General features: G+C 42.1%; 1 protein-coding gene across 1 annotated transcript in view; it reads right to left on the bottom strand.

The window, feature by feature from the left end:
• The window catches only part of Dnah7 (dynein axonemal heavy chain 7), a 262,532-nt gene extending 256,529 nt beyond the window's left edge, over positions 1 to 6,003 (bottom strand). Inside the window, 4 exon segments of the mRNA XM_052192567.1 lie at positions 5,749 to 5,832; positions 5,835 to 5,899; positions 5,902 to 5,953; positions 5,956 to 6,003. Of these exon segments, the coding sequence (XP_052048527.1) occupies positions 5,749 to 5,832; positions 5,835 to 5,899; positions 5,902 to 5,953; positions 5,956 to 6,003 (249 nt within the window).
• Between the last annotated feature and the right edge of the window lie 19,097 nt (positions 6,004 to 25,100).

Here is a 25,100-nt window from a genome sequence, read left to right as displayed (position 1 = left end):
TCAAACACCCAACAGCAACACTTTCAATTTTATAATTTGTTAAGTTTTAAAAAGATATTGTTTTTTATTTCAGTACTTTGATTTGTGAACTAGAAAACATAAAAACATTGCTAAATGTAAGAAAGTTGTGGTTTTACTTATAAGGCTTCTAATAATCCTGGCTTAAACATTGCAAATAGACTGAAAATTAAAACAGGTGCTTCGAAATGTTCAAAATTATTCCCTTAATGCTTTCATTTAAGTTTCTGTTTTTTTGTTTTGATGCATTTATTTAATAAAAGAAACAGAAAAAAAATGTTAGGAATCTTCCCTGTACAAAGCAATGCATATTCCATCATAGATTTCATTCTAAGACTTGAAAATATATTGCAAAATAATATCTGTTCTGAAACTCTTAAACTCAACTCTTAGAAGTAATCAGAGTGTAATTCAAAGTCATTAAAACCAACATAACTAGTAAATAGCAAGTTTCACTGCAATGGAACCTAACTTTTCCAATGCTTTGTCCACTAACAATGCCTATTTGCTGCCTTTTCCACAGACAATGGTAATTTATGGAGAAATATTGAAAGCAAAAGCCAAAGTCTACAAAATCTTTTGTCGTACAGCCTTCCATACTAGAAGAGCCATCTCCTCGGATGTCATGAAGGTGGTTCAGAGAAACAAATGACCCCCTCAGAGGTCACAGTGCCAGACACATCACTGTGATGAAAGCCCTTGTTTCCTGACGCCAACACTGACACCTCTCCTTGAAATCATCTGGGATTTCTTTGCCTCAGATTCCTCAAACAATCCATCCATGCTAGAAATTACTAATGTGGATATGCACCACACAGGATTTTTCCATCAGGATAGAATCAACTAGAACACAGAATTTGAAATCAGACAATAGTAAGCAACACTATGTAAGCAACACTATTTTTAACAGAATAAAGAATGATAATATATTAACAAATTACCATAGGCAACTGTGGTAGGAATCTCACTGGTGTCTTGGATTTTTCTTTACTGGATTGTTTATCCTGTGAAGGGAGGCAAGAGCCAGTTTAATTTAATTCACTCAGCCAAATTTTACACTGTTTAGTCTTAAAGTCAAGCATATCATCCAAAATATCCTAAAACATGACTTACAGATAGTATGATCTTATATAGAGAAAATTTTATAATACACCAAGGAATTATTAAAACTAATTAGTTCATTCGGCAAGGTTGCAAGATACAAAATTCATACATGTGCATGCGTGCATGAGCGCGTGTGTATGTGCACACACACACACACACACACACACACACAGGAGAGAGAGAGAGAGAGAGAGAGAGAGAGAGAGAGAGAGACTAGTACTAAGCAGTTGAAAGTTGAAATTAAGAAGCAGTTTCAGGGTTGGTAAGATGGTGTCTCAGTTAGGGTTTCTATGGCTGTGATTTATTTGGCTTACAGGTTATATTCCATCATCGGGGAACCCAAGGCAGGAACCCAAAACAGGAGCTGAAGCGGAAACTGTGGAGGAGCACTGCTTGCTGGCTATGCAGCCTGCCTTCTGTGCTTCAGGACACTTGCCCAGGTGTGGCCCCACCCACAGTGTGCTGGGCCCGCCACAGAGTAAACACCCCACAGACTTGCCCGCAGGCCATAGTTAGAAGAGAGATACTTTCTGCACAGAGGTTGTTCCATTTTTGTTTTTTGTTTTTTGTTTTTGTTTTTGTTTTTACAGATAATTCTAACTTGTGTCAGTTAACAGAATTAATTAGTTAGAGTTCAATTAAAATAAAATAAGCTACTTAACCAGAGCAAATGACCGTGCAGTTAAGGCACTTACCACCAAGCCTGACCACATGAGTTCAATAGCCTGGGACACACAATGGAAGGAAAGAACAGGCTTCTGTAAGTCAGCCTCTGTCCTCCATTTTTTAAAAAGATTTATTTATTTATTATATGTAAGCATTTGTTTATTACATGTAAGTTTATTATATTTATTATATGAACTATCTTCAGACACCCCAGAAGTGGGCATCAGATCTCATTTCAGATGGTTTATGAGCCACCATGTGGTTTCTGGGATTTGAACTCAGGGCCTTTGGAAGAGCAGTCAGTGCTCTTAACTGATGAACCATCTCTCCAGCCCTTTTGTCCTCCATTTTTGTGTTCAGGAATAAATTTGGGGGAAAAAAGATGTTAGATGTTTTAGTTAAACTATATCATATCATTACCAATGCTTTTGAATCTGGAGCATTCGCGCATGCTGGGCACTGGCTCCCAGATGATTTGTGGAGAGGAAAGTGCATCTGCTTATAATAGTTTCTTTCTATGACGGCTTCCTCTATTTTCAGTAATTTGTCATAGCTCTATTGTTTACCCCTGCCTGAGTCTCTATTTTTCCCTGCTCTGGGATGAAGATGATAAATTCCATGTACGGGCATCATCCGGGCATCATCCGAGCATCTAAGCCTCAAACTTCCGGTCAGAACTGACCAATAAGAGGCGTCCCAACATCCTGAGTTCCAGGAGGAAGGGAGCGGGGATATTTACGTCCAAGTACTGGGGAGGTATGGAACTAACAGTCCCTGGACGCGGGTCCTGGGACAATGGCTGTGTTCCGGACTCTCACGGGCTCACCGACCCCTCAGCCCGGGCCGTGTGCTTCCTGCTTACTCACTGATTCTCTCAGCCACATTTTACATTAGCTCTAAAATAAAGCGTGCTACACACTCCTCCGTGCCCCCTGAACCCCTGACCCCCAGCCTTCTGCAAAAGCTCGCATTCCAACTATTCTTTAATTACCTTTTAAACTATGCCATCTGTTTTCTGTAGGAACTCAATATAAACTTATACTCCACAATGAATTGCTAAGAGTCTAATCCTTCAGATTTTTCTTTCTTCGTTTTTATCTACTCAACACTAGGAAGGGATATTGCGAAACCTGTTACGTAACCCAAGCATTAGCTGTGCAATCAAAGGTTTCTGTTAAATTGACAATTTTTTTCTGCTAAATTTCCAATAACCTCTCAAAATGTAATAGTGTTGTTAGACATAATGTCATACGCCTGCGCCCCAGCACTTGGGAAACTGAGATAGGAGGATTATGTGAGTTCAAAGTTAGTCTCAACTCTGTAGTAAGTCCTTGTTTCAAAAATAAATTTTAGCAGGTTAGTCCAAATATGAGTGTCACACGTTTGAGTTATGGTTGATAAAGTTGTTACTACAGTACTTGTCTCACAGTAAACTTTATCTTGGTTTCTTTTTAATGATAATCAGGCAATTCGATGGAGAGACAGCTCAGTTGTTAAGAGAGCTTGTTACTTTTGCAGAGGGCCTGGGCTTGTTCCCAACACTGACCCAGAGGTTCTAATGCCCTCTTCTGGCCTTTGAGGGCACTGCACACATGGTGCACACACATATACAAGTAAAACTCTCATACAGATAAAAAAAAATTTTATTTTTTATTTTTTAGCCAGGCAGTGGTGGCACACACCTTTAACCCCAACACTCAAGAAGCAGAAGCTGGCAGATTGCTGTGAGGTCAGGGCCAGCTTGGTCTACAGGACAAGTTCCAGGACAGCCAGGACTATACAAAGAAACCTTATCTCGAAAAACATCATCATCATCATCATCATCATCGCTTTAAGCAGTTAAGCGTGGGCAGACAAATGATGGTCACTTGGCTCTGTAACATTAACGAGTGCTGAGCACAGTGGGCCTGCAGCAGTGAAACTTCCCCTGCCCACAAGCTACAGCCCGTTTGTGAGGATTTTCCTCATCGCTCAGAAGTGACATTTTTTAAATTCTGAAAACTTCTTCAACTGAGTCTTTGAAGTGTCTGAAGTTTTTCCCTAGCATTAAAAATGAAATGAGCAACTGGAAAAGACTTATATTTCTCTTTAAATACCGAACTTAAGAGAAAAACCCAGACAGCTATCTCTGGAAAATGCCACGTCCCTCTCAACCTTCCGCTAATGAGATGAGTATGTTAAAACCTCCTCAGTAAATACGATCCTGTCCCCTGCTCACTTCTTCAAATGGAATGAATACGTAAGTAAATGTCACCTTAAAATGGAATTTCCGAAAATTTAATCCATTTTATTTGTTTTAGATTAAAGTATAAAACTTTCATCTTTTCAAAAGGAAAACTGTACTCTTAAAATAGCATAGAAGGATCAAGATGAGTTTTAAAATTGCAGAATCAGCCGAAACAGTAGGAGAGCGCCCTCTGCTGCTTAAAACAGTGCATGGAAAGTGGCAGAAATCCCAGGAGGCTTAATAATGCCGGTTCATGGTGATCCCAAGATTTCTTCAATGAACCATGACCCTTCTGGGGATCGTCCGGAGGCCGGGGGTTCGGGTCCCAGTATCATTTTATAAAGATGAAGCAAACTTGACTTCCAATGATGATTTAGTGGCTGCTTCCTAGCTCGAGCTGGATGGGTGAAAGTAATTAATAAAAATACCTTTCCAGGAAAGCCACTGTACAGTCAATAAAAGAGGTGTTTTAGATTTTGGCAGTATAGACTATGGTCCCATGATTGGGCCAAAGACTTACTTGGCATCGAGCAAATGAGTAACTCAATCATAACGAGTTGTGATTTTGTTAAGATCTACCGTGTCCTTCCTGCCTTTGTGCCTTTCAGTACAGTGCCCAGAAACGCCCAGAGCCCAGTGACCTCTAAAACCAGGAGACAAAATAAGTATTTCCTCTCTGAGTTGCCTTGCTCTACTTTGTCACAGCAACAAAACCTGAACATTACAATAAGACTTTAAACTGCCCTCCACTATGAGAGTGTGTGTGCGTGCCCATGTGTGCGTGTGTGTGTGCCCGTGTGTGTGTGTGTGTGTGTGTGTGTGTGTGTGTGTGTGCCCCCGTGTGTGCCCATGTGTGCGTGTGCCCGTGTGTGCATGTGCCCGTGTCTGTGCGTGCCCGTGTCTGTGCGTGCCCGTGTGCCCGTGTGTGTGTGCCCGTGTGTATGTGTGTGTGTGCCCGTGTGTGTGTGTGTGTGTGCCCGTGTGTGTGTGTGTGTGTGTGTGTTATATGTCCATGTTTTGTACACAGGTGCCACTGCCTATGCACAGAAGCCAGTAAATCACTCACTGACTTACTACTTTGAGACAGGGTCTCTCACTGAACCAGAAACTAAGGGGTTGGACAGGAAGTTGCAGCCACCCTCCTATCTCTGCCCCTCACAGTGCTGGGGTTATAGGCAAGCTCAGTCACTCTGGGCCTTGAAGTGGGTGCTGGGGATTTGAGTCTATGTCTTCATGGCTTCACGTCAAGCTCTTAAGCACTAAGCCATCTCCCCAACCCCCTCCCCCAAGTCATCTTTTACGAACATCTTCACAACAAAATTTATAAGAGAAACCACTATGAAGTGATGAAAAAAATCTTAAAAGCTGAGTACAATTTTCAGATTGAAAATCAACTCCTTTTTATTTGGGTTGCGCTGGCATCAAAACCACTGACCAAGTTTCATGTTATAGTTACTCAAGTTCAACAAAGAAAGATTTTTATTTTTACAACGTAACTATTGTAGATTGCATCTTTTATTACACACCACAGGACTAAGTGACAACCCGGGGTGGCCTATAATCTCAGCACTGGCGGGGGCGAAAGAGGGTTCTGTGAGTTCAAGGCCAGCCTGGCCTAAATAGCGGACCCCAGGCCAGCTTGGGTGGGAAGGCTTTGCAAAAAGCCTGAGGGTGGGGAGGAAGGGGAGACCACGCCCACAGTGACGTCCCGCCCAGCCTCCTGCCACCCAGACACTCCCGGAGTGCAGCTGGGGTCGCTGTGGAGCCAGTTTCTGCAGCCCGTACATCTTGAGAGTGTTGCGTCCCATCCCGTTGTTACAACAACAACGAGGTCCAGCGGTTGGGAAGGGAACCGGAGGGAAACACTCAACGCCGGGGAGGTATAGAGTCGAGGTTCCCCGAGGGCGCAGCCCGCACTGCTCCTGCCCGCCTGGCCCCCCCGGGACCAGCGACCCTGGTGGCCCCGCTCTCACCTGCTCGCTGCTCATGGCGGCAAGGACTTGCGGGCCACGCAGGGCCGGCCGGGATCGCTGCTAAGGGACCCAGGAAGGAGACCAGAGTTATTCGCCGCCGGACAGCTCGCTCAGACTCCTCTCTCTCTGAGCTGGGAGCTTTAGCGTCCCTGGTTCATTCGTTGCTAAGCAACAAGCTGGCGGATTCCACTTCCGGTCACTGTACCTGCCAGATCTGGGGTAGAACTTTCTGAGAGGTCGAGCAGGGTAGCTCTCTGGGGCCTCGGTGGCTTCAAGCACTGCCCTCGGCCTCTTGGGGAGGGTGGCAAGCAGCTGTGAGGAGGGGAAGACCCTTTGATGGCTAAAGTGGGTCCTCAAATTACTGCCCCTTTCACCGAGTCTGCGTGGGCGTGGTCCTCTGCCTTAAGCCTTCATTCAGCTGTTTCTGCAGATTTCATTGCTAATGTAGACAAATAGAATAATGAGAAGGCACTCAAGACTGAAACCTGTAAACGTGCTCATTATCCAGGGGCCTCGGCGTTCAGTTCTGTTGACTTCCCTAACACACTAGAAAGTGAGCCTTCAGAAATTCATTTAAATCCACGCAGGACTGACTACAGGAACCATGCTGTGCCAAGACAGTCCCTCAGGCACAGGCTTGGGTGCGTCAGGAACGTGCTCATAGCTAATAGAAACAGTGCTGTGAGTCACTTCTCTTAGAAAGGGTAGAAGAGATGTGAAAACGGAGGTTTGAAAGAGGACACACACTGTGCAAGGAATCATAGGCAAAAGATCACCGGACACAGAGATCATAGGCAAAAGCCTGAGCCATTGCATGGCTATTAGAAGAACAAAAAAAAATGAAATCTACCTGCTGAGGTTGGGGTAAAGCACATTGGAGTCCAGTGATGAAGACGAAGAGATAAAAATTCAGCTGGCAATTGGCGGAGCGGAGCGAAGCCGGAGGCCGCTGATCACAGAACCTGGCGGGAGCATGGGCAGAGCTCCCGAGAAAAGCACGCGTGTTTTTAAAATTACACACTACAATATTCAAAACATGACTAGGAGGTAAAGACATGGGCCTGGAGCATTGCCCAAAACAAGAACTATGTTATTTTAAACGGGAGAGTTTTGCTTGTGTTTAAATACAAATGAAAAGGAAACAAAATCAAGAGAAATAAATGAAAGATGGTAATCCAAATAAAGACACTCTGGAGAGGTCATCTTATGGTTTGTGGTTAAAAAGTAGAAGAACGGAGGAAAGTTTGAAATAAGCAGCTTACTGGAAAGGAGAAACAGTGGAGGAGATGAAAGGCTTCGCCCGTGGTGGACAAAAACCTATCAATTAGTGATGGCGGCTGCTTTCCAAACGACTCAGCACCTAGGCTTTGGATTTAGAGACAAGCGTCCTGAGATGGCTGGTACCACATCAGGACGATGGAGAAGAACATAGAAGAGTCTGGTGAGGGAAGGTGAACTGGAGAGTCTCTGAGCCTGAAATCCACAGAGGAAGAAAGGGCTATTGAGTGCCAGGAAGGAATATTAAGTGGGAAGGTGGAGGCTCAGCTGGGGGTGGAGCTCAGCGGGGAGGAGCCTCAGCTGGGGTGGAGCCTCGGTGGAGTGGAGCCTCAGCGGAGGTGGAGCCTCGGCAGGGGTAGAGTCTCAGCAGGGAGGAGCCTCGGTGGGGTGGAGCCTCGGCGGGGTGGAGCCTCAGCAGAGGTGGAGCCTCGGCGGGGTGGAGCCTCAGCAGGGAGGAGCCTCGGCGGGGTGGAGCCATAGTAGGAGCGGAGCATCAACAAAGATGGCTGCATGGGTGGAAGTCATTCTCAAGGACTAGGGTCAAGCACTGACTAGGATTACAGAAGTGTACCGCATTCCTGTTTGGTCTTGGAAGTAGACATCTGAGGGAAGGACTGGCCATGGGAACTCAAATGTAATGTCACAGTCATTTCTGTGAACGGTAAAAAGCTGAGGAGGAAAAAAATACTGATTAAGTCTTCAGTAAATTAAACAGGAGACAGTAGGCACGGTTGGTAAGAACTGGTACCAGAAAATGGTCTGCAACTAAGCAAAATAGGTCCGTATCTCCGTGAGTACAAAGCCAAAAAGTACCAAGCAGATGGCAGAACATTCTAGAAAGATGTGTTGCCTGCAAAGGGTAGGGAGACTCTAGAACCAATTTGAACACTATGCATCCCTGAACAAAGGAGAGCTGGGGTTTTTATTTGTGATCTATCTTTTTATATAGGTAGGAACTTGGGGGTGAATACAGCCCTGAGCTTGCTCAGCTCAGGGCCATAAAGCCTGCTTCTGGGAATTTTCAGTTCCATTTTTAAAAAATCATTTATTTTTAGTATACACTAATTGTATAAAATAATGAATTTTATTAAGACATTTCATATATTTATACCTGTACTTTAATTGTATTTTGCCCCGCTTTTCCTCTTTCTACTGAATATTCCTTCTAATTCCTTGTAACTTTTTTCTTTTAAACCTAGATTTGCCATGAGAAAAATAATGTAATATTCGTGTTTCTGAGTCTTGTTTATATTACTTGACAATCTCTAGTTGCATTTTTTTGCAAATAACACAATCTCATGCTTCCTTGATCAATATTCCTCATTAATATTCTGTATATCACATTTTCTTTACCTATTAATCTGCTATACCTAAGTTGATTCCCATAAGTTAAATGTTGTAAACAGTGCCTTGATAAGTATGGATGTACAAGTATTCATGGTATATGATTACTTAGGTTTCTTGGCTATATGCCTAGTAGTCATACAGATGGATCATGTGACTTCCATTCTACCTTTAGAATTCATTCCTTCTCTTTCTTTCTTTCTTTCTTTCTTTCTTTCTTTCTTTCTTTCTTTCTTTCTTTCTTTCTTTCTTTCTTTTAACCTAATGTCAATTTCCACAGAACCATAATAATTCAAATGTCTACCAATACTACATAACGGCTCTACATCCTTGCCAGAATTTTTTTTTTTTCTTTTAAGATAGGGGTCTCACTGTGTAGCCCTACCTGGCCTGGATTTTTTTTTTTTTTTTTTTTTTTTTTTTTGTACTTCAGACTGACCTCTTAGTCACAGAGGAGATCTATCCATCTGCGTATAATTCCCAAGTTCTAGGATTAAAGGTGTGCACCACCACACTCAGCTAGTCCTTACACAAGGATCAGGATGGCTCCATTGTTCTGCCTGTTTCTTGTAAGTTTCTCTGGAGTTTTAGTTCAAAAAAATTAAAAATGGACAACTCCAAAGTGACTTCACATAGGATTTGGGCTCTAAAGCTACCTGACTCACATAAATGCTGCAGATTCCAAATCTCGAGAGTGGAAACAAATTTCAGGAAGAGACGTGGGGTGAAGATACATACAGTAGCTGTCCTTCTGCGCCCCAGAGGCACAGTGAGAAGATTGGAAAACCCGTCGAGAACACCAGTTTGAGTCACCCCATGGAGAAATATTAAAAACATTTAGAAGGTAAGAAATAGGAAGAGAAAAAGTGACCTCGAGGCCCACAGACTGTGAGTGGGAGAGAGGAAGGTGTGGCCAGGCTAGCAGCGAACAAGGCCTTCTCCAGGCAGTTCCCAGGAAGCCCAAGGTCAACTGCACAACTTCATGGAGGCTCACACCCACCTGAGGGGCCATCTAGGGAAACCACCCTAGACAGACAGAAGCCTGAGACCGCCAGCCATTTGCCACCCACAGTTTCCCAGCAACAAGCGCACTCCAGTCTTTGCTTTCTGGCCACATGCCCCAGTCTCAAAGGCCCACAGTTGTCATGGCAGACAACCCATTACTGTGACTTTCTGCATAGCTTCTTCAGCCTCCCATTCACACTGCTTCCCTGGTCAACTTCTCACTTGCAGGATCCTGCTTCTAAATCTGTCTTCAGCAAGGCACCATGCCAGAGTTCTGGCAAAGAAAGCCATTTAATGAAATCCGGCAAAAGCAGCGCTTTTATGTCTGCCGGTTGTCCTGCACTCTGTCAGGCAGAAGGAATGTGGCAGAAGGGGCTGAGTTCCCACAGTAATTCTCTTCATTGTCTGGGATGCCATGGACTGAGTACTGACATGAAAGAAAGAAAGTAATCCCTTCTCCTTGCCTTCAGGCTAAGCCCAGCTCAAATTTTGACAGGCATCAATGGAGTCCTTAAAGTGAGTTTTAGATCAGAGATGTTGAGCTACTGGGTCCGTCAAGTGATGGAGAGGCATTATTTCACTTCTGTTATCTGTCTCGTATAGCTTTTATGTCAGCTACTTAGAGCTTCCCTTGGGTAGAGTTATCAATATAGGTTTGATTTAGTAATCTATAAATGTGGAAGTGCATTTTAGGTAAGAAGATCTGCTTCCCAGCTAACTGTGAAAGGCTAAGTGGTGAACAGGAATTTACTTCATATTTTAGTTCCCCTAGCTCTGTGTCCAGTTGGATGTTTTCTGGCCTGTGTTCTCTTCACAGTTTCCAGTGCTGGGTTATTTTTGTTTTGTTGCTAAGATGATTTTTTTATTGAATATGGACCAAAAGTTTGTTTAAGGATTGTATATACTAATCCTTATGCTGATTCTAGGACAATCTTTTTTTATAAGCAGATTTTTTTTGTTTGCCTTTAGAATATATTGTTTTAACACTAGCACTTAGGAGGTAGATGCTAGAGAATTAGCAGTTCAAGGGCAACTTCTGCTATGTAGAGATTTACAGTGAGCATCTTAGGCCATATGATTTTGTCCCAAATAAATAAACAAAGAAGGGACAGTGGTATGGCTTAGAAGGTAATGGAGATTGCCACCAAGCCTGATGGCCAGAGTTCAATCCCCAAGCCCAACATGGTAAAAGGCAAGAACCTACTCCCAAAATGGTCCTCTGAACTCCACGCACAGACTGCGCACATGCATGCACACAGTAACATAAATAAATGTAAAAAACAAAGTTTATTGTCTGAGCTTAAGCCAGCCACAGTCCTGGGTGTTGTGATGTTCTTTGTTAGTTTATTTTGGAACTCTCCTTTTTGAAACTGTGGGCATGTTGAAGAGAGTAATGTGTGTGGTGTTGATCTTCTTTGGATCAGGCAAGCCAACCAGAAATCTAACTGGAGATGGCAGCAAGGGAACAATGGTGACTGGGAAGCAGCTGGGATAGTGGAACGGGCTGGGGAGGGGCACAGATCAGAGATTGCTCTGAAGGAAACACAGATGGGAGTTGCTAATGCACTGGAAGTAAGGAACCAGGCTGAGGTCAAATGTCAGTTAGGGTTTGACTGGCTGGCTGGACCTTTGGTCTAAGGCACTTGGTAGATGGTGGAAGCTGAAAGAAATTAAAAATTAGGGGCTAAATAGGTTGAAGTTTAAGATGACTGTTAGAGAACCAAGAAAGATGTTGGGGTGGAAATAAGCCAGACAGCTCTGGCTGCATTAGTGATCAGGATATAGACTGGAAGTTCATCCACAGATGGTAACTAAAGCTGTGGAGACAGATGATGCTATCAAATAAGGTGGAGGTGGAGAGTTGGGAGAAAAGCAGGGAGGGAAGGGAGGGAGGGAGGGAGGGAGGGAGGGAGGGGAAGGAAGGGGAAGGAGTGCGGAAGGGAGGGAGGGAGAGGAAGGAGGGGGAAAGGGAAGGAGAGAGGGAGGGGAAGGAGGGAGGAAGGGAAGGAGAGAGGGAGGGGAAGGAGGGAGGGAGGGAGGGAAGGAAGAAGGGAAGGATGGAGGGAGGGAGGGAGGGAGGGAGAGAGGGAGGGAGGGAGGGAGAGAGGGAAGAGGAAGAGAAATTATGTTTATACTTTGGTTCCCTAACTACCAAGTTCAGCTGGATTTACACTGGCCCTCTCCCTCACAGTTTGGATGTGTTATTGTGCTGTTTCTTTTTGCTGCTGAGATGGTTTTATCCTGGAGGGGAAGAGGAACAAAGGCTGTCTGAGGGCAGACCCAAGGCTTCTCATGTCCTCTTTCAGGACACTTAAAAAAAAAAATCACACATTTTTCAACTCTTTAACAAAGTTATGCAATTTCAAAGTTAAAGTCACAGCAGATAGATTAGATGTAAAAGAACCCTACAAAATGAGGCCGGCAATCCATGCCTGCGGTATTTGTTCAGGGAAACATTGGAATGTATGTGGAACAATTCCTAGGAAAACAAACAGTGATGCTGCCTTTTTTTTTTTTTACCACATTTTGACCTTCTGCTAATCACAACCAGACAAACGAGAGTGACTGCATTGTTTTCTTTGAACACTAGAGGGAGATAGATTCACTTGCAAACTGGCAAGAGAAACTTGTTTTAGACAGAGCTTCACTTTTAACGTGAAACTTTTAAAATGGACTATTTACATTTTACATTTTGCAGTCACCGAGAAGTATTAAAATTGAAGTAAATGACACATGTGAAAAGCAAATCGAATTCATTGCCAGACCAGGATTTTTATGAATGGGTTCCATTGTATTTGGTGATTGTATGCTGTATTTTGGGGGCCATACCCTGAGTAATTTTCCTCTTGAACCGTATGAAGCAGGAAATATACAGACTGGCGAGTTTTTGTTTGTATACGCATCAGTTCTTCCTCTCTGGGAACTTGTGATTTGTACATTGTAAGTCACATCATCCAAAGCTTTTATAGACTGGATGCCTGCATGCTTTTACTTCATCATATCCTTGTCTGTCAGGTGACTTAAAGGTCACTGGCACAGAGATCATTCTGGTCTTTATTTGCCCAATAAAATGCTTTTCAACTTTGCCTTGTAATCACATAGATATGTAGTGTTTTCATGATTGCTTGGGGCAACTGAAAAACTTTCTCTTTATTTACTTTGGTAATCTTTCCAAAGAACATTCTGCAGACATTCTCTCTCCTTTCTAGATCAAAGGTTGAGTGTGGTCCTGGCCAGCCGTTCTCAGCCTGCCAAGTGCTTTGCTTGACCTTGTAAGATTACAAATTAATTCTATAAATCTCTGTCCCACATATTCCAGCACTGAGACATTTCTGGCAATTTAAGGCAAGGTGTCTTTTCTATCTCCAAGGCAGAGAACAGAGTCTATTTTCTGTAATCAGAGCTGGTGTTAGTCAAGCCCTAGTCTCTACTGGTTGGTGAGTGTCAGCAAGAAATCTCTTCATGCCCACTTTTGTCTCCCCAGTGTGGCATTGCACCCCTTCAGAATGGTGGGGATTGGTTCACACAACTTATAAAATGGATCCTGTTTAGTGTCAAGTGCAAATCAAGCACGCCAGTTCCCCGTGTCTTTCTTGTTGTCTATCTGAAACACTGTCACTATAAATCATGTGTTTGCATGTTATGTTCTCAGAAGGGATGATGCTAAACACTGAATGTGACCTGAGTCACATTATAGTGCCCTGGGCTCTGCTCCATTTATGCAGATGATGGACCTCACCGAGACCCCAGGTGGTAGACTGTCAACCTCTCCTGAATATGGCTTGGGAGAAGGGAGACGAGAGGGAGGCAACTGGAAGTCAGGCAAGGAGAGAGACTGTCTGTGAAGGAGACCCCTGATCTTTTACTTTTACAAATGTAAATTCTACTTCCCATCTCCACAAAGAACCCATGCAGACCTTGTTTTCCATTCAGGTGTACTGAATTAACCTCTCAGAACACCTTGTAGTCCAGTCATCTGGGAATACATGCTTTGAGTTTCTACTTAACCACTTGATCTGTATGCCTCACCAACCAGGACAAGAGTCATGTTCCATTTTGCAGTGTTTCACAAAACACATTTTACTATGTCTTATATGAACTAGGCACCATATGCACATTTGAGTGAGTGTATTTTCATACCAGATTCCACCATCATGTGCTGGTCAGTAAAGCTTGTTGGAGTTGCTATACAGACACACTTTGAATATGATTTATTAGTATTGTCTGAAAATTACCCTCTTCCTTCTAATTGTAGATTCTTAAGAAGAAAGAGCCAAAAGGCATACAATGGCAGGCTTCTATCTGTCTGGTTTCTTTTGGTACCCATGCCAAGGATGGAAAAAGAGCCAGAAAAGCACATTCCAAAACAGTACATGCAGAAAATAATGTGGAGGTGGATTCCCGGTCTCCCTCTAATGGATGATGGATGGATGGTTTTCTCAGCTGCAAAATACAAGCTTAAGTAGCAGCCCCCAAATGCATACATATTCTCCAAATGGGTGGTCCTTATCCCAAACCTCCTTCCTCTTCATGGTATCTTTGAAAACCTTCATCTGACTTTCATCTCTGTCATCCGCACAAACAGCCTGTGCCACCAATGTCCTAGAGCTGTATCTTTGTTTTTCTTTACTTACTTCAGAATTTATTACTGCTGTCAGGTCCAGTCCTTAAACGAACCTCCTTCTTGGTCTTGAGTGACTACTCTGCCTTGTCCCCTTACCTCTCCGACATTTCCTTTTGTGTCACTTCTTCCATCGTGGACATTCACTAATACTCCCTACATCCCAGCTGACAGCCTCTCCCTCTGCTCTCACACAGATCTACTTTTTGCCAATGGAGGTGCTCCATTTGCTACCTCCACGCTGTGGTTCCAGATGCTGGACTCTCTCAGCTCTGAACACCAGTCTCTATGCCCCGTCATTAGCTTACTCTTCAAAACTGTAGGTCCAAAAGCGTCCTATTTTTTTCTCTTTGATCTTACTTACTGCCCCATCCGTTTTCCAAGCGCAGTGTCTTGAGATAGCCTCTTTCCCAGAATCCTAATCCAGCATTACTTCCTCTTGTGACTCTTTCATGAAAGTGTCATACAGATCATCCCTTCCTGCTAAGTCCTACTGGGTGATGAACACCGAGGTTTGAGTCCTTAGTGTTCTTTCCTTCCCTGTCCCTGACCTAACTTGATCCAGAACTGTATTCATCAGTCCTTCCTCCTTACCAACCTGACCATAGCTCCTCCCATAAGCCTTTTCTCAGTGCAGACTCTGTACTGGTCATCATGGAGCCTCTAGTTCAACTATGGTCTCTACCTCTGGCAAACAACTCTCTCTCTCTCTCTCTCTCTCTCTCTCTCTCTCTCTCTCTCTCTCTGTCTGTCTCTGTGTGTGTTTGTGTGTGTCTCTGTCTCTATGTGTGTGTCTGTCTTTCTATCTCTGTCTCTCTATCTCTGTCTCTGTCTCTCTCTCCATATATATATATATATGTGTGTGTATCTATATATATAAAATGTCTATGTCTATATCTGTTATAACTTTATTATACCTGCTTCAGTGATATTCTATCAACTGAGCTTTCTGCTCAAACATCCAACCATAATTGTCTGGTTATTTAATAAGATTTCATGCAATAGAATCTTCTCATTTACTGTACTAGTTTACATGAATGCTGACCTCTTCTCCATATATATTCTAATATGTACATATGTATATAACACAATTTTAACTTTTACTGCCTCTTTAAGTTCCAGTTGAAAGATGATCTCTTCTATAAAGTTCCCCCTTAACATTCAAGCCATTTGTGACTGCCAAAGTTACCAGATGTAGTTCCACATATCTAATTGAAGCAATAAAATGTTCCACTTCTGTATTTTGAAGAATAATGACTTCAGTGAAATTAATTACCTTCTCAGACTAAAAGAATATACACATAAATTAATAAAAGATTCCATTTCCAGTGAAATACATATATATTTCCAGTGAAATATAAGAAGCAACATGTTTATGAAAGATTTCCTACCTCACCTTTATACAATGAACATCTGTTTGTTTGTTTGTTTGTTTATTTGTTTTTCGAGACAGGACTCCTCTGTGTAGCCCTGGCTGTCCTGGAACTCACTCTGTAGACCAAGCTGGCCTCAAACTCAGAAATCTGCCTGCCTCTGCCTCCAAAATGCTGGGATTAAAGGTGTGTGCCACTACTGCCCGGCCTGAACATCATTTTATAATTTCCTAATTTCCTCTCTCTCTTGTAGATAAGCATCAGTATACATTTGTCAGAATTATAGACTACAAAGAGTAAATCTTAATGTCAATTAAGGACCTCACCTAATTATTATTAAACTGTGATTTTGCTCACTACAGGTAGAAATGTTACTACACTAGCACTGGTATCATTAATGGTACAAGAGATTAAACCAGTCTATGGGAACTTTGTTATTTTCCATTGTAATTATTCTATAAACCTGAAGTTAGCAAGAGCAAATAAAATATTTAAGAACTTTTTAAATTAAAAATAATAGCATTCAGGAGTTTGGGATGACAATGTGTCCATGCAAATTCATGAACTGTCACAAATATGTTGCTCCATGGGGGTGTCTACTTGCAGGAGGGTATGTGCGTGTGGGGCGAAGCTCAATGAAAGATTCCCAGAAGTCCCAGCTTTTCTGTGAACTTAAAACTGCTCCAAATAGTAAAGCCATGAAAATGTCAAGCCTACTTAAAAACCTTTATACTGCCACATGCATAAAGAGGAAAGTAAAAACTGTCCACACGCCCACTACATTATCGCTGACAAATGTGTTAGTGTCCTAGCCTGCTGCCCCCCTGTTCGTTCACTTGTGTGTCAGTGGATATCATGCTCAGTGGTAGTACTCGGCTTGTTTGTATGGGATGTAAATACATTTGCATTCCTGATCTTCCTTTCTCAAATGTTTAGAGTGAGTTCTATAAAATTATCTCTGACTCCACCTGAGTCAGTTTCACTGAACCATTCTTTTTAATTGTGGTAGCATTTCTTTCGGGATCGCATTAAATCATTAGAGAAGAGTGCTTTTAAACATATAGCAGAGATTAATGGTAGACATAATTTTTTATATCTGGCGCACCATTTCCATACACACGGGTATTTCTTGACTTACTTGTGTTCACTTGTCCCAAGTGTTTGGTCATGAAGCCGGGTTAGAAGTTAACACCATACAAGCTGGGTCTAGTGTCTCAGGAATTTCCTCCCAGCTACTTGTGAGGCTGAGCCAGGAGGACTGTAAGTTTAAGGCCTGCCTGGGTACAGAATGAGTTCAAAGCCAGCCTGGGCAACTTAGTAAGACACTGTTTCAAAATTAAAAAATAAAAAATTGCTTGAGAAATTAGACCACTGGTAGAGAATTGCTTATATTCTCAACCCCTGATTTCAATCGTTATTGCCAGAAGATTAAGAAAGATGAGGAAGGTGAAGAGGAGAAAGAAGGAGAGGAGAACAGAAGTTACACCTCGAAAAGTGCATTGTCGAAGAATTGATACCTGTGTATTAAATTGGGTCAAGTGATGGGCCAAACTTTCCGATGATGCTGGCCTGCATTATTACTGGGAAGTCACACATCAGTTTTAACATCTTTCATTTATGTATGCAATGCTTTTTCTCTGGCTCTTTTTCAGTTTTCTCCTTTTTGTTGATTTGTACTAATTTTATTATGACAGGTCTGATGTGAGTTTGTTTAATATCATCCTGCTTTATCGTGATCAGTCTTCTTGGGTGATATACATCCTCCAATCTGAAAGCCATTGGGAATGGGATTGCATCTAAAATCTCTTTCTCTATTTATTTGTTGGTGGTGTATAGAAAGCTATTGATTTGTGAACGTTGATTCTGTATCCTGCCATATTACTGAATTTATTATTGTTTCTAGAATTCTGGCAAATTTGAGGGAGTTTTTAATGAGCAATATCATGTCATCTACCAATAAGGATTTTTTAAAACTTATTTTCCCATCTGTATCCCTTTAAATTTCCTTCTCTTGTCTTATTGTTCCAGTTGGTGCTTCCAGCATAATGTTGAGAAGGAGTGGGGATAGCAGACAGTCCTGACTCATTCCTGACTTCAGTGAGATTGCTCCAAGATTTTTCTTTCCATTTAGGATGTTGTTGGCTGCTAATCTTATATAGAGATTTTATTATGTTGAGGTATGTCCTCTCTAGCCCTACATTGTGTAGGACTTTTATCGTGAAGGTAGGTTGGAATTCGTCAAAGGGCTTTTTTCTTCACCTATTAAGATTGTCACATGATCTTTGAAAACCTTTGACCGGTATTTCCTTGAATCCTTATCTGATCCAATATGTTCCTACTATTTAAGGTAGTTTGACTGCTTGTGTCTCACAGGTCACCAAGACTTGCTTTTTTTTTTTCTTGTGACTCATGGTCTCACTGGCTTAAAATCACAACCCTCCCACCTCAAACTCACATGGCTAGCAGCTCAAGTGTGTAGTGCAGAGCCTGGTTGTCACTTGTGTGTGTTGGGGGAGGGGGTGCTTTCTCCTTTTTGTTGTTGTTTTATTTTGTGCTTCAGTTTTATTAGTTCTGTGACCCTTTAAGATTTTTCTTCTGTGATGTTAAGCTTCCTTTGTAATAGTTTCGTTTTCTGGGTTGTATTTTTCAGTTATAGAACTATTTTATTCTTCTCAAAACTGTCCATTGCTCTGTTACACATTTCTTTCACTTGGCTACTCCTTATTGCAATCTTTATAATAAAACTACAATTATAACTCTATAGCCTTCCTAGGGGTTGAGTCATCTTTGCAAATCATTGTTTTACAGTTGCAGGGAGACCATGGGAATCCCCAGATTTACAGGCAGTTAGTCAGAGCACACATGACTATCAGATCTTACAACCAGTGTCTGAAGTGAGGATAATTTTGTGAGACTGACCAGTTTGCAGACTCTTTGCTATGGATACTTAATGTCAGGGTGGTGGAAAGAAACTGTAGATTAACATATTAATAGGGAAACATTTACAGTTGTCTCAAAAGTACGAATTGGTGGCAGATGTTTTAGGGTAGAGCTGGCTGACAACTTGTCCAGACTCCAGGTAAGCACACATGGTATGGGTGACAAGTGAACCAAGCCTCAGTATGTCCTGCAAAAACCAGAAGCCCCAGGCTGAGCTGTTTCTCTAACTTTAGGAAGACTTATCCATTTTTCTTTTTGTATGTCACATAGATTGTTAAAATTTTTTGGTGATTTTGTTGAGATAAACTTTACTCAAAGAACTATGTTATCTTCACTTATACAGTCTTCATTTAAGTAGATCCTATATATTTTTTTAAAAAAATGTCTGTTTGTCTTAGGGTTTTACTGCTGCGAACAGATACCATGACCAAGGCAACTCTTATAAGGACAACATTTAATTGGGGCTGGCTTACAGGTTCAGAGATCAGCCCGTTATCATCAAGGTGGAAATATGGCAGTGACTAGGCATGCATGGTGTAGGAGGAACTTAGAGGTCTACATCTTCACCTGAAGGCTGCTAGGTGAAGGCTGGCTCCCACATAGTTAGGTGAAGGGTATCTTTACACAGTGACACACTTCCTCCTATAAGACCACACCTACTTCAATAAGACCACACCTCCTAATAGTGCCATTCTTTGGAACAAGCATATTCTAACTACCACAATGTCTATAACTACTAGTAATCTACTCTTTTCTCCATTTCCTGAATTAAATTAACTACTGTGACCCACGACTCTTAGGTCAAAGTATCTAAATGTCCTTCAAGTAGGATTTATTACAGTCAAGTCATTTGTCTTCAAATATAATTTTGTTCATTAATCAGACTTGTATTTTTATTTCCAATGTGCTGACTGGTTCAGAATCTCAGTAAGGAAGAAATATTGGATTTCTTGACCTCCTAATGTGCCAGTGCATAAAATTTCCAAAGAGACTCAAAATTGGCAGATGAGCACAAATAGAACCTAAATGTGTTTGTTAATCTTTTTGTTTTTCTTTTCAACAACTGAATACCGATGACTGGGTAACTAATAGAGGAAGTGTATCTATTTCTTACAGTTCTGATGGCTGGGAATGTAAAAGATCTGGTGAAGGCCATCATGTTGCATCAGAACGTAGCATAGGGCTTCACATGGTGAGACAGCAAACATGTACGTCATCTTATACAGCCATGGATGCCATCACAGGGCCCTTATCACCTCATCAAGTTCTACTTATGAATCATAGGCTCTACATCAAAGTGCCATCAACCCATGAACTCTGGGATTAAGTTTCCAGCCAATGAACCTTTTGCAGTAGATATAAACCTTAATACCAGGCTTTACAATGACATGCAAACATTTCATAAATCCCTTCTATGATTATAAGCTGCCACTTATAATGGCAGTCTCTGTACATTGACCATCTCCAGTCTGAGCCACCTAACTTACATTCTGCCATTACTGAATTAGCATCAAATGAGCCCCAGGACAGTTTCTCTCTTTTTTGAGTTCTTCATCTCTTTCTTGAACTGTCTATATAATACTTTATAGGACTTCAGTGGTGACTCAGGCCCAGTGAACAGAAGCTGCAATTGGTGAGTTTCCAGACTACACATTTCTATTTTTCAATTCTAGTCCACCAGAAGCACCTTATAGAAAGCATCACATAACGAATTGTTCTGGAGCAGATATTCTACTGCCTTGACCAAACACCATGACCAAGGCAGCTCATACAAGGAATGTTTATACGGACTGACAGCTCCAAAGGAATGAGAGTCCATCATATCAGGGAAGGGGTAGATATGACAGTTGGTGTAGCAAGCTGAGAGCTCACAGCTTGAACAACAAACAAGAAACAGAAAACCCACACTAGGAATGTGGTTAGTCTTTAAATCGTCAAAGCCCATCTCCAGTGAGGCTTCCAACAAGGCCTCACCAGTTAAGCCTCACAGACAGCAATACCAATTGAGAACCTAGAATTTGTATTCCAGAGTCTATGGGGACATTCTCATTCAAACCATCAGAGGCACCTTCCAGGTAACTTTCACATACAAAATACATACATTAAGACTTTCAAGATCAGTTAACAGTATGTTACTGAACACCATCCCCTCTTTATATGGAATTGTCAACTACAAACTAAGGAAGAGAATCTCTCCTAGTCATATTTCTGCCATTGTTTATACTATCACCCACCCAGACAGACACCCCCCCCATATCATTCCTCTAGTAGCACTACGGTATCCCCTACTTCCACACTTAGCATGAACAAAATACCTTTATATGAAACAACTAACTTAACATTTTATTTTTGTCATGAAATGCCAAGCTTATCTTTGGGATTTTTATTGATAATGTTACACAGAATGTACTTCCAATAAGGCATGTTACTTAGCCAAAGCTAAGGCCCATACAAAAGCATCTCTTGTTGGGTCAGCTTTTATTAAATTGTCCCCAAAAGCTGATAGTTGGGGGAATAAAATGTTATTAGTAAAGAAAAGCATGTAAACTTTCCAAAACTAAAATGTCTGTAACCAAAGAGAGGATAAGATTTCAAGGCCTGTACAGTAAAGCAGCTGTGTGATGATTTACTGGAAAATTCCTCCAAAATATAACAGGAGCTGCTGCTGCTGCAAAGGAAATATTTTCCCTTCAAGTGCATGCCATTAAAGTTCAGTGTGTTATGTACTCCAAATACCTCCCTGTTAAAATCTGAGATCTTTCGCAATAACCTCCCCCTTAGGGGCTTGACTCTTGTTCTGTCCGTCTCTAAAGCTATGGCACCACTGGAGTGAAATTCACGACATGAACCCTAACCTCCAGGGACCTTTCGTGTAGCATCCAGCACCAATAACTAAGGAGCCAAGCTTCGGGCACAAAAATGGCTTATGCTGGAGGGTGCAAATCTGATGAAATTTTGCCTTCAACTAGAGAAATTATCTTACACTTCCAAGGATGGGGATGGGGTGGGGCAATGTGTGACTTATATGGTAACTAGACAACTTAGAGCACCGGCCCTAGCCTCTATACATAAGACTAGTATGCTAGAAAGTGGTCTTTGTGCTCTGTTAGGGACCTGTGAAAACACTGAAGTGGGCAGCGCACAGTATGGCCACTAGTCTACATACATGGCACACAATTAGTACTAAATTTGCCAAAAAATAAAAAGCCCTCTTAATCGTCCCCCAAGCTGTCCTATGAAGCTTATTCCTTGGCTCTGCTAATTCCAAGAGCACTTCTTAGAAGTCAGCAGAAACCTCTTGAACTCTACACAACATCATATTTGCACATACACAGGTTGGTTCAAACTACAAGGATGGCTCCTTCTATACAAAGGGCACTGCACCATTGCACTCTCGGATGGCAATCATCCCAGAGATTTTGGTCTATGTGGGAAAGTAGAAGAGCAGTGAGGAAAGGCAACAGTTATAACAAGAGGTAATCCAGTTTCTTTGACATTCCAACTACCCACCCCCAGCCATTGTAGCAGGAGAACCTCTCCACTAGACAGCTTTATGTCTGGCTGTCCATTCCTGGTGACGATGAGAGATCAGATCTTGGGTTTGGACTCCATCTGAACCTGACCGGAGGGTGAACTCTCTAGCACCAGTTTCCAGGTTACTCCCCATTAAACCTGAGTCTGGAACCAGGTTCCAGGTTATTCACCAACAAATTTGCACCTCCAGGTTACAAGCCTGCCCTGGCTCTTTACTCTCTAACAACCACCAATCAGGAGGACAGCAGAAGTTAAGTTTATGGTTTGGCTCCCAGCACCAGCCAATTATTTCAAAGGGGAACAAAATTTCATAATAGCCCCCCAAACAGATGTGTGCCAGACTTTAGAAACCTCCTTGCTTGTTTGCCATTTCCTATAAACCTTGTCCCGCTGAGAGCTCGGGGCTTCACCTTCCCACATCTCTGCATCAGAGACGGTGGTGTGGCCCAAGCTCCAACTTGACGAAAGAGACCCTAGTGTGGTTGCATCAGAGTTGGCTCCTTGGTGATCTTTTTTTTTTTTTTTTATGCTTGTAAATGAGGCCCAACAATGAAGCTGCTTTTTAATTAATCTAGAAAGTTTGTTTTTGCGCGTGCCTTCCTTTGGTTAAAACACCAAGCTTTTCTTAAGCATGGAAATGATCTGATCACAGCAGGGCATGTAGATGGGAGCAGGCTGTCCAACAACTATGGTGTACGTGCCAACTAATCTGAGCTGGGTCTGACATCTGACATGAACCTCTCTGTTGTGGAACAGGGAACAGGGGGCTGAGGCTCTAAGGGTGGCTTTACAGGGAAAGCCTGAGTCCCTTTGTGGGTGACTCGGCTCTGCTATGCATGGGGAAGGTAAATTGTCACGTGCTTTACTCTTGCTGAGGGGTAGGGGGTTGTGGAAAGAAACGTGTCTTTTGGGTCCACTGAGAATGAAAGGGCTCTATCTGAGAAGATATGAATTGGGTCTGCAACGATAACTTTTCCTTCCTTGTGATAAAAGATTATCTGCAAAGTTATCTGGAACTGTTACTACGCAGCAGACCCTTTGAGCTGGGTAGATAAGAATGGAATTCCATTTACTCTGCCACTTAACTCAGCCATTGCCTGCTGTCCCAGCTCTGAAATCTGTTCTGCGTCTCAGCTTGCTCAGAGACATTGGGGACACTTGGGCCCATGCATACAGTGTCTTTCTGCATAAACATGCTAAACATCTTGCATTCTGACCTTCATACCTGGTTAAGAATAAATCTGTAGCCTTGTGAACCCCACATCTGGAGCCATCCTTTATACCAACAGAGGAAAACACTACACCTAGATAACCTGGTATGGTGTGCTGTAATGTTAGTTTGGATGTTTTTGCCACAAGGAACAGTAGCTACAACTCAAAATAGCTCAAATAGGACCTATTGTCTCATGCATGAAAAGAGAAAGAGAGCTTTGGAGTCAGCACTTTTCAGGTTAGCTAATTCAACAGTCTAACAGCATCATGTGGTCCAAAGGTAGTCATGCCTCTTCCTTGGGTGTCTCAACCTGAAGACTGAGCTGGTCTGTTCCTGGGTAAATTTGTTTACTTCAGTTCAAAGCACTTGGTCAGTAATGCCCAAAAAAGGTAGTAAAGAGAGCTAGCTGCATCATGTATTGGTTTCCAAGCACTGGGAATGTGTTATGTCCTCAGAAGCAAGCAGCCAGCCATCCCTAAGCCAATTGCTAGGGAAGCAAAGAATCAAGCGCTGCTCACTGGAGTCATGAAAAGGGCTTGAAGACCTCCTTCCTGGTTCCTGTGAGGAAGGATAGGGATCAAGGAAGGTGTGTGGCAGACAGTGATGATAACAGTATCCACCCTTTCTCAGGATCCTTCAGAGCAATCAGCTTTCTGACTGACGAAGCTTTATCTCCAGTGCCCACTAATAAGGAAAATGAAAGAGCTGTGCTATAGATGTCACTATTAAATGCCTTAAATTCAATGAATTTCAATGTAATTCTTGTTAAGAATGATTGTTAGTAACTTAACAGTATGTTTAATTACTAATTACTAATATATTAATGGTATATTATAATCTATTTTGCTATGCTATATTTTAATACTAAAGTATGTCAATCTTAATATTTATACTAATTAAGGTATTAAGTATTAATAAAGTACTGGGCATTTGTATATACACATGACTGTGTATGCATGAGAGAACTGAGAAGAATGACAAGAAACATGAAGTTTGAGGTATGATTATCTCAATCAAGAAGGTACGAGATCAGGGTGCGAAGTGGGATGAACACAGAGGGCTGGTGTTTGCCATGTTCCTCTTCTGGGTCTCCGCTGCCTCGCTACCTGTTTAACCTCGAGTCTCAACTCTCTCAGCATTATACTTCAGCAGGCGTAGAGGACAACGCCAGGGGCACATACCTGATCCGCTTCTTCATTGTTACTTAATGATGAAAAAATGTAATCAAATGGACGCCCATGAACCAATGAGAAAAAATACCATGAGCCAAGAATTACAATTCACTCGGTTCTCACTCTTGCTTTTTTCCCATGCTAAGATGAGTGTTTTTAATAAAAAAAAAAAAAGCAAAACAAAACAAACAAATGGAAGAACCATGATGTGAACTAAAGGACAAGACAGAGCATGACACTCACTGCACAAACCTTCCAACGTCTGCTCTACAGTCATTTTCAACACAAGTGATCATTTATGTAATATTCTTATCACATGCTAATTTAAAAATACCTTGAATTGCATATAAATAGATTTGTGTAGTTTTTTGTTGGTTATTTTATTTATTGACATTTCAAATGTTACCCCCCTCTCCCTTCCTTCCTCCCCTGCCTCTATGAGGGTTCTACCCCACCAGCCTCAGCACCTCTACCCTGGGACGTCAAGCCTTCACAGGATAAAGGGGCTCCACTCCCAGTGATTCCCAATAAGGCAGTTCTCTGCTACATATGCAGCTGGAGCCATAGGTCCCTCCATGTGTACTTTTTGGTTAACGGTTTAGTCCCTGGGAGCTTTGTGTGTTTGGTGGAGG

Source organism: Apodemus sylvaticus, chromosome 9, assembly GCF_947179515.1.
Source record: "Apodemus sylvaticus chromosome 9, mApoSyl1.1, whole genome shotgun sequence".
In the NCBI taxonomy this organism is placed as follows: Eukaryota; Metazoa; Chordata; class Mammalia; order Rodentia; family Muridae; genus Apodemus; species Apodemus sylvaticus.
The sequence above is the reverse complement of the archived record's forward strand: the minus strand, read 5'-3'. Positions and strand labels throughout refer to the sequence as shown.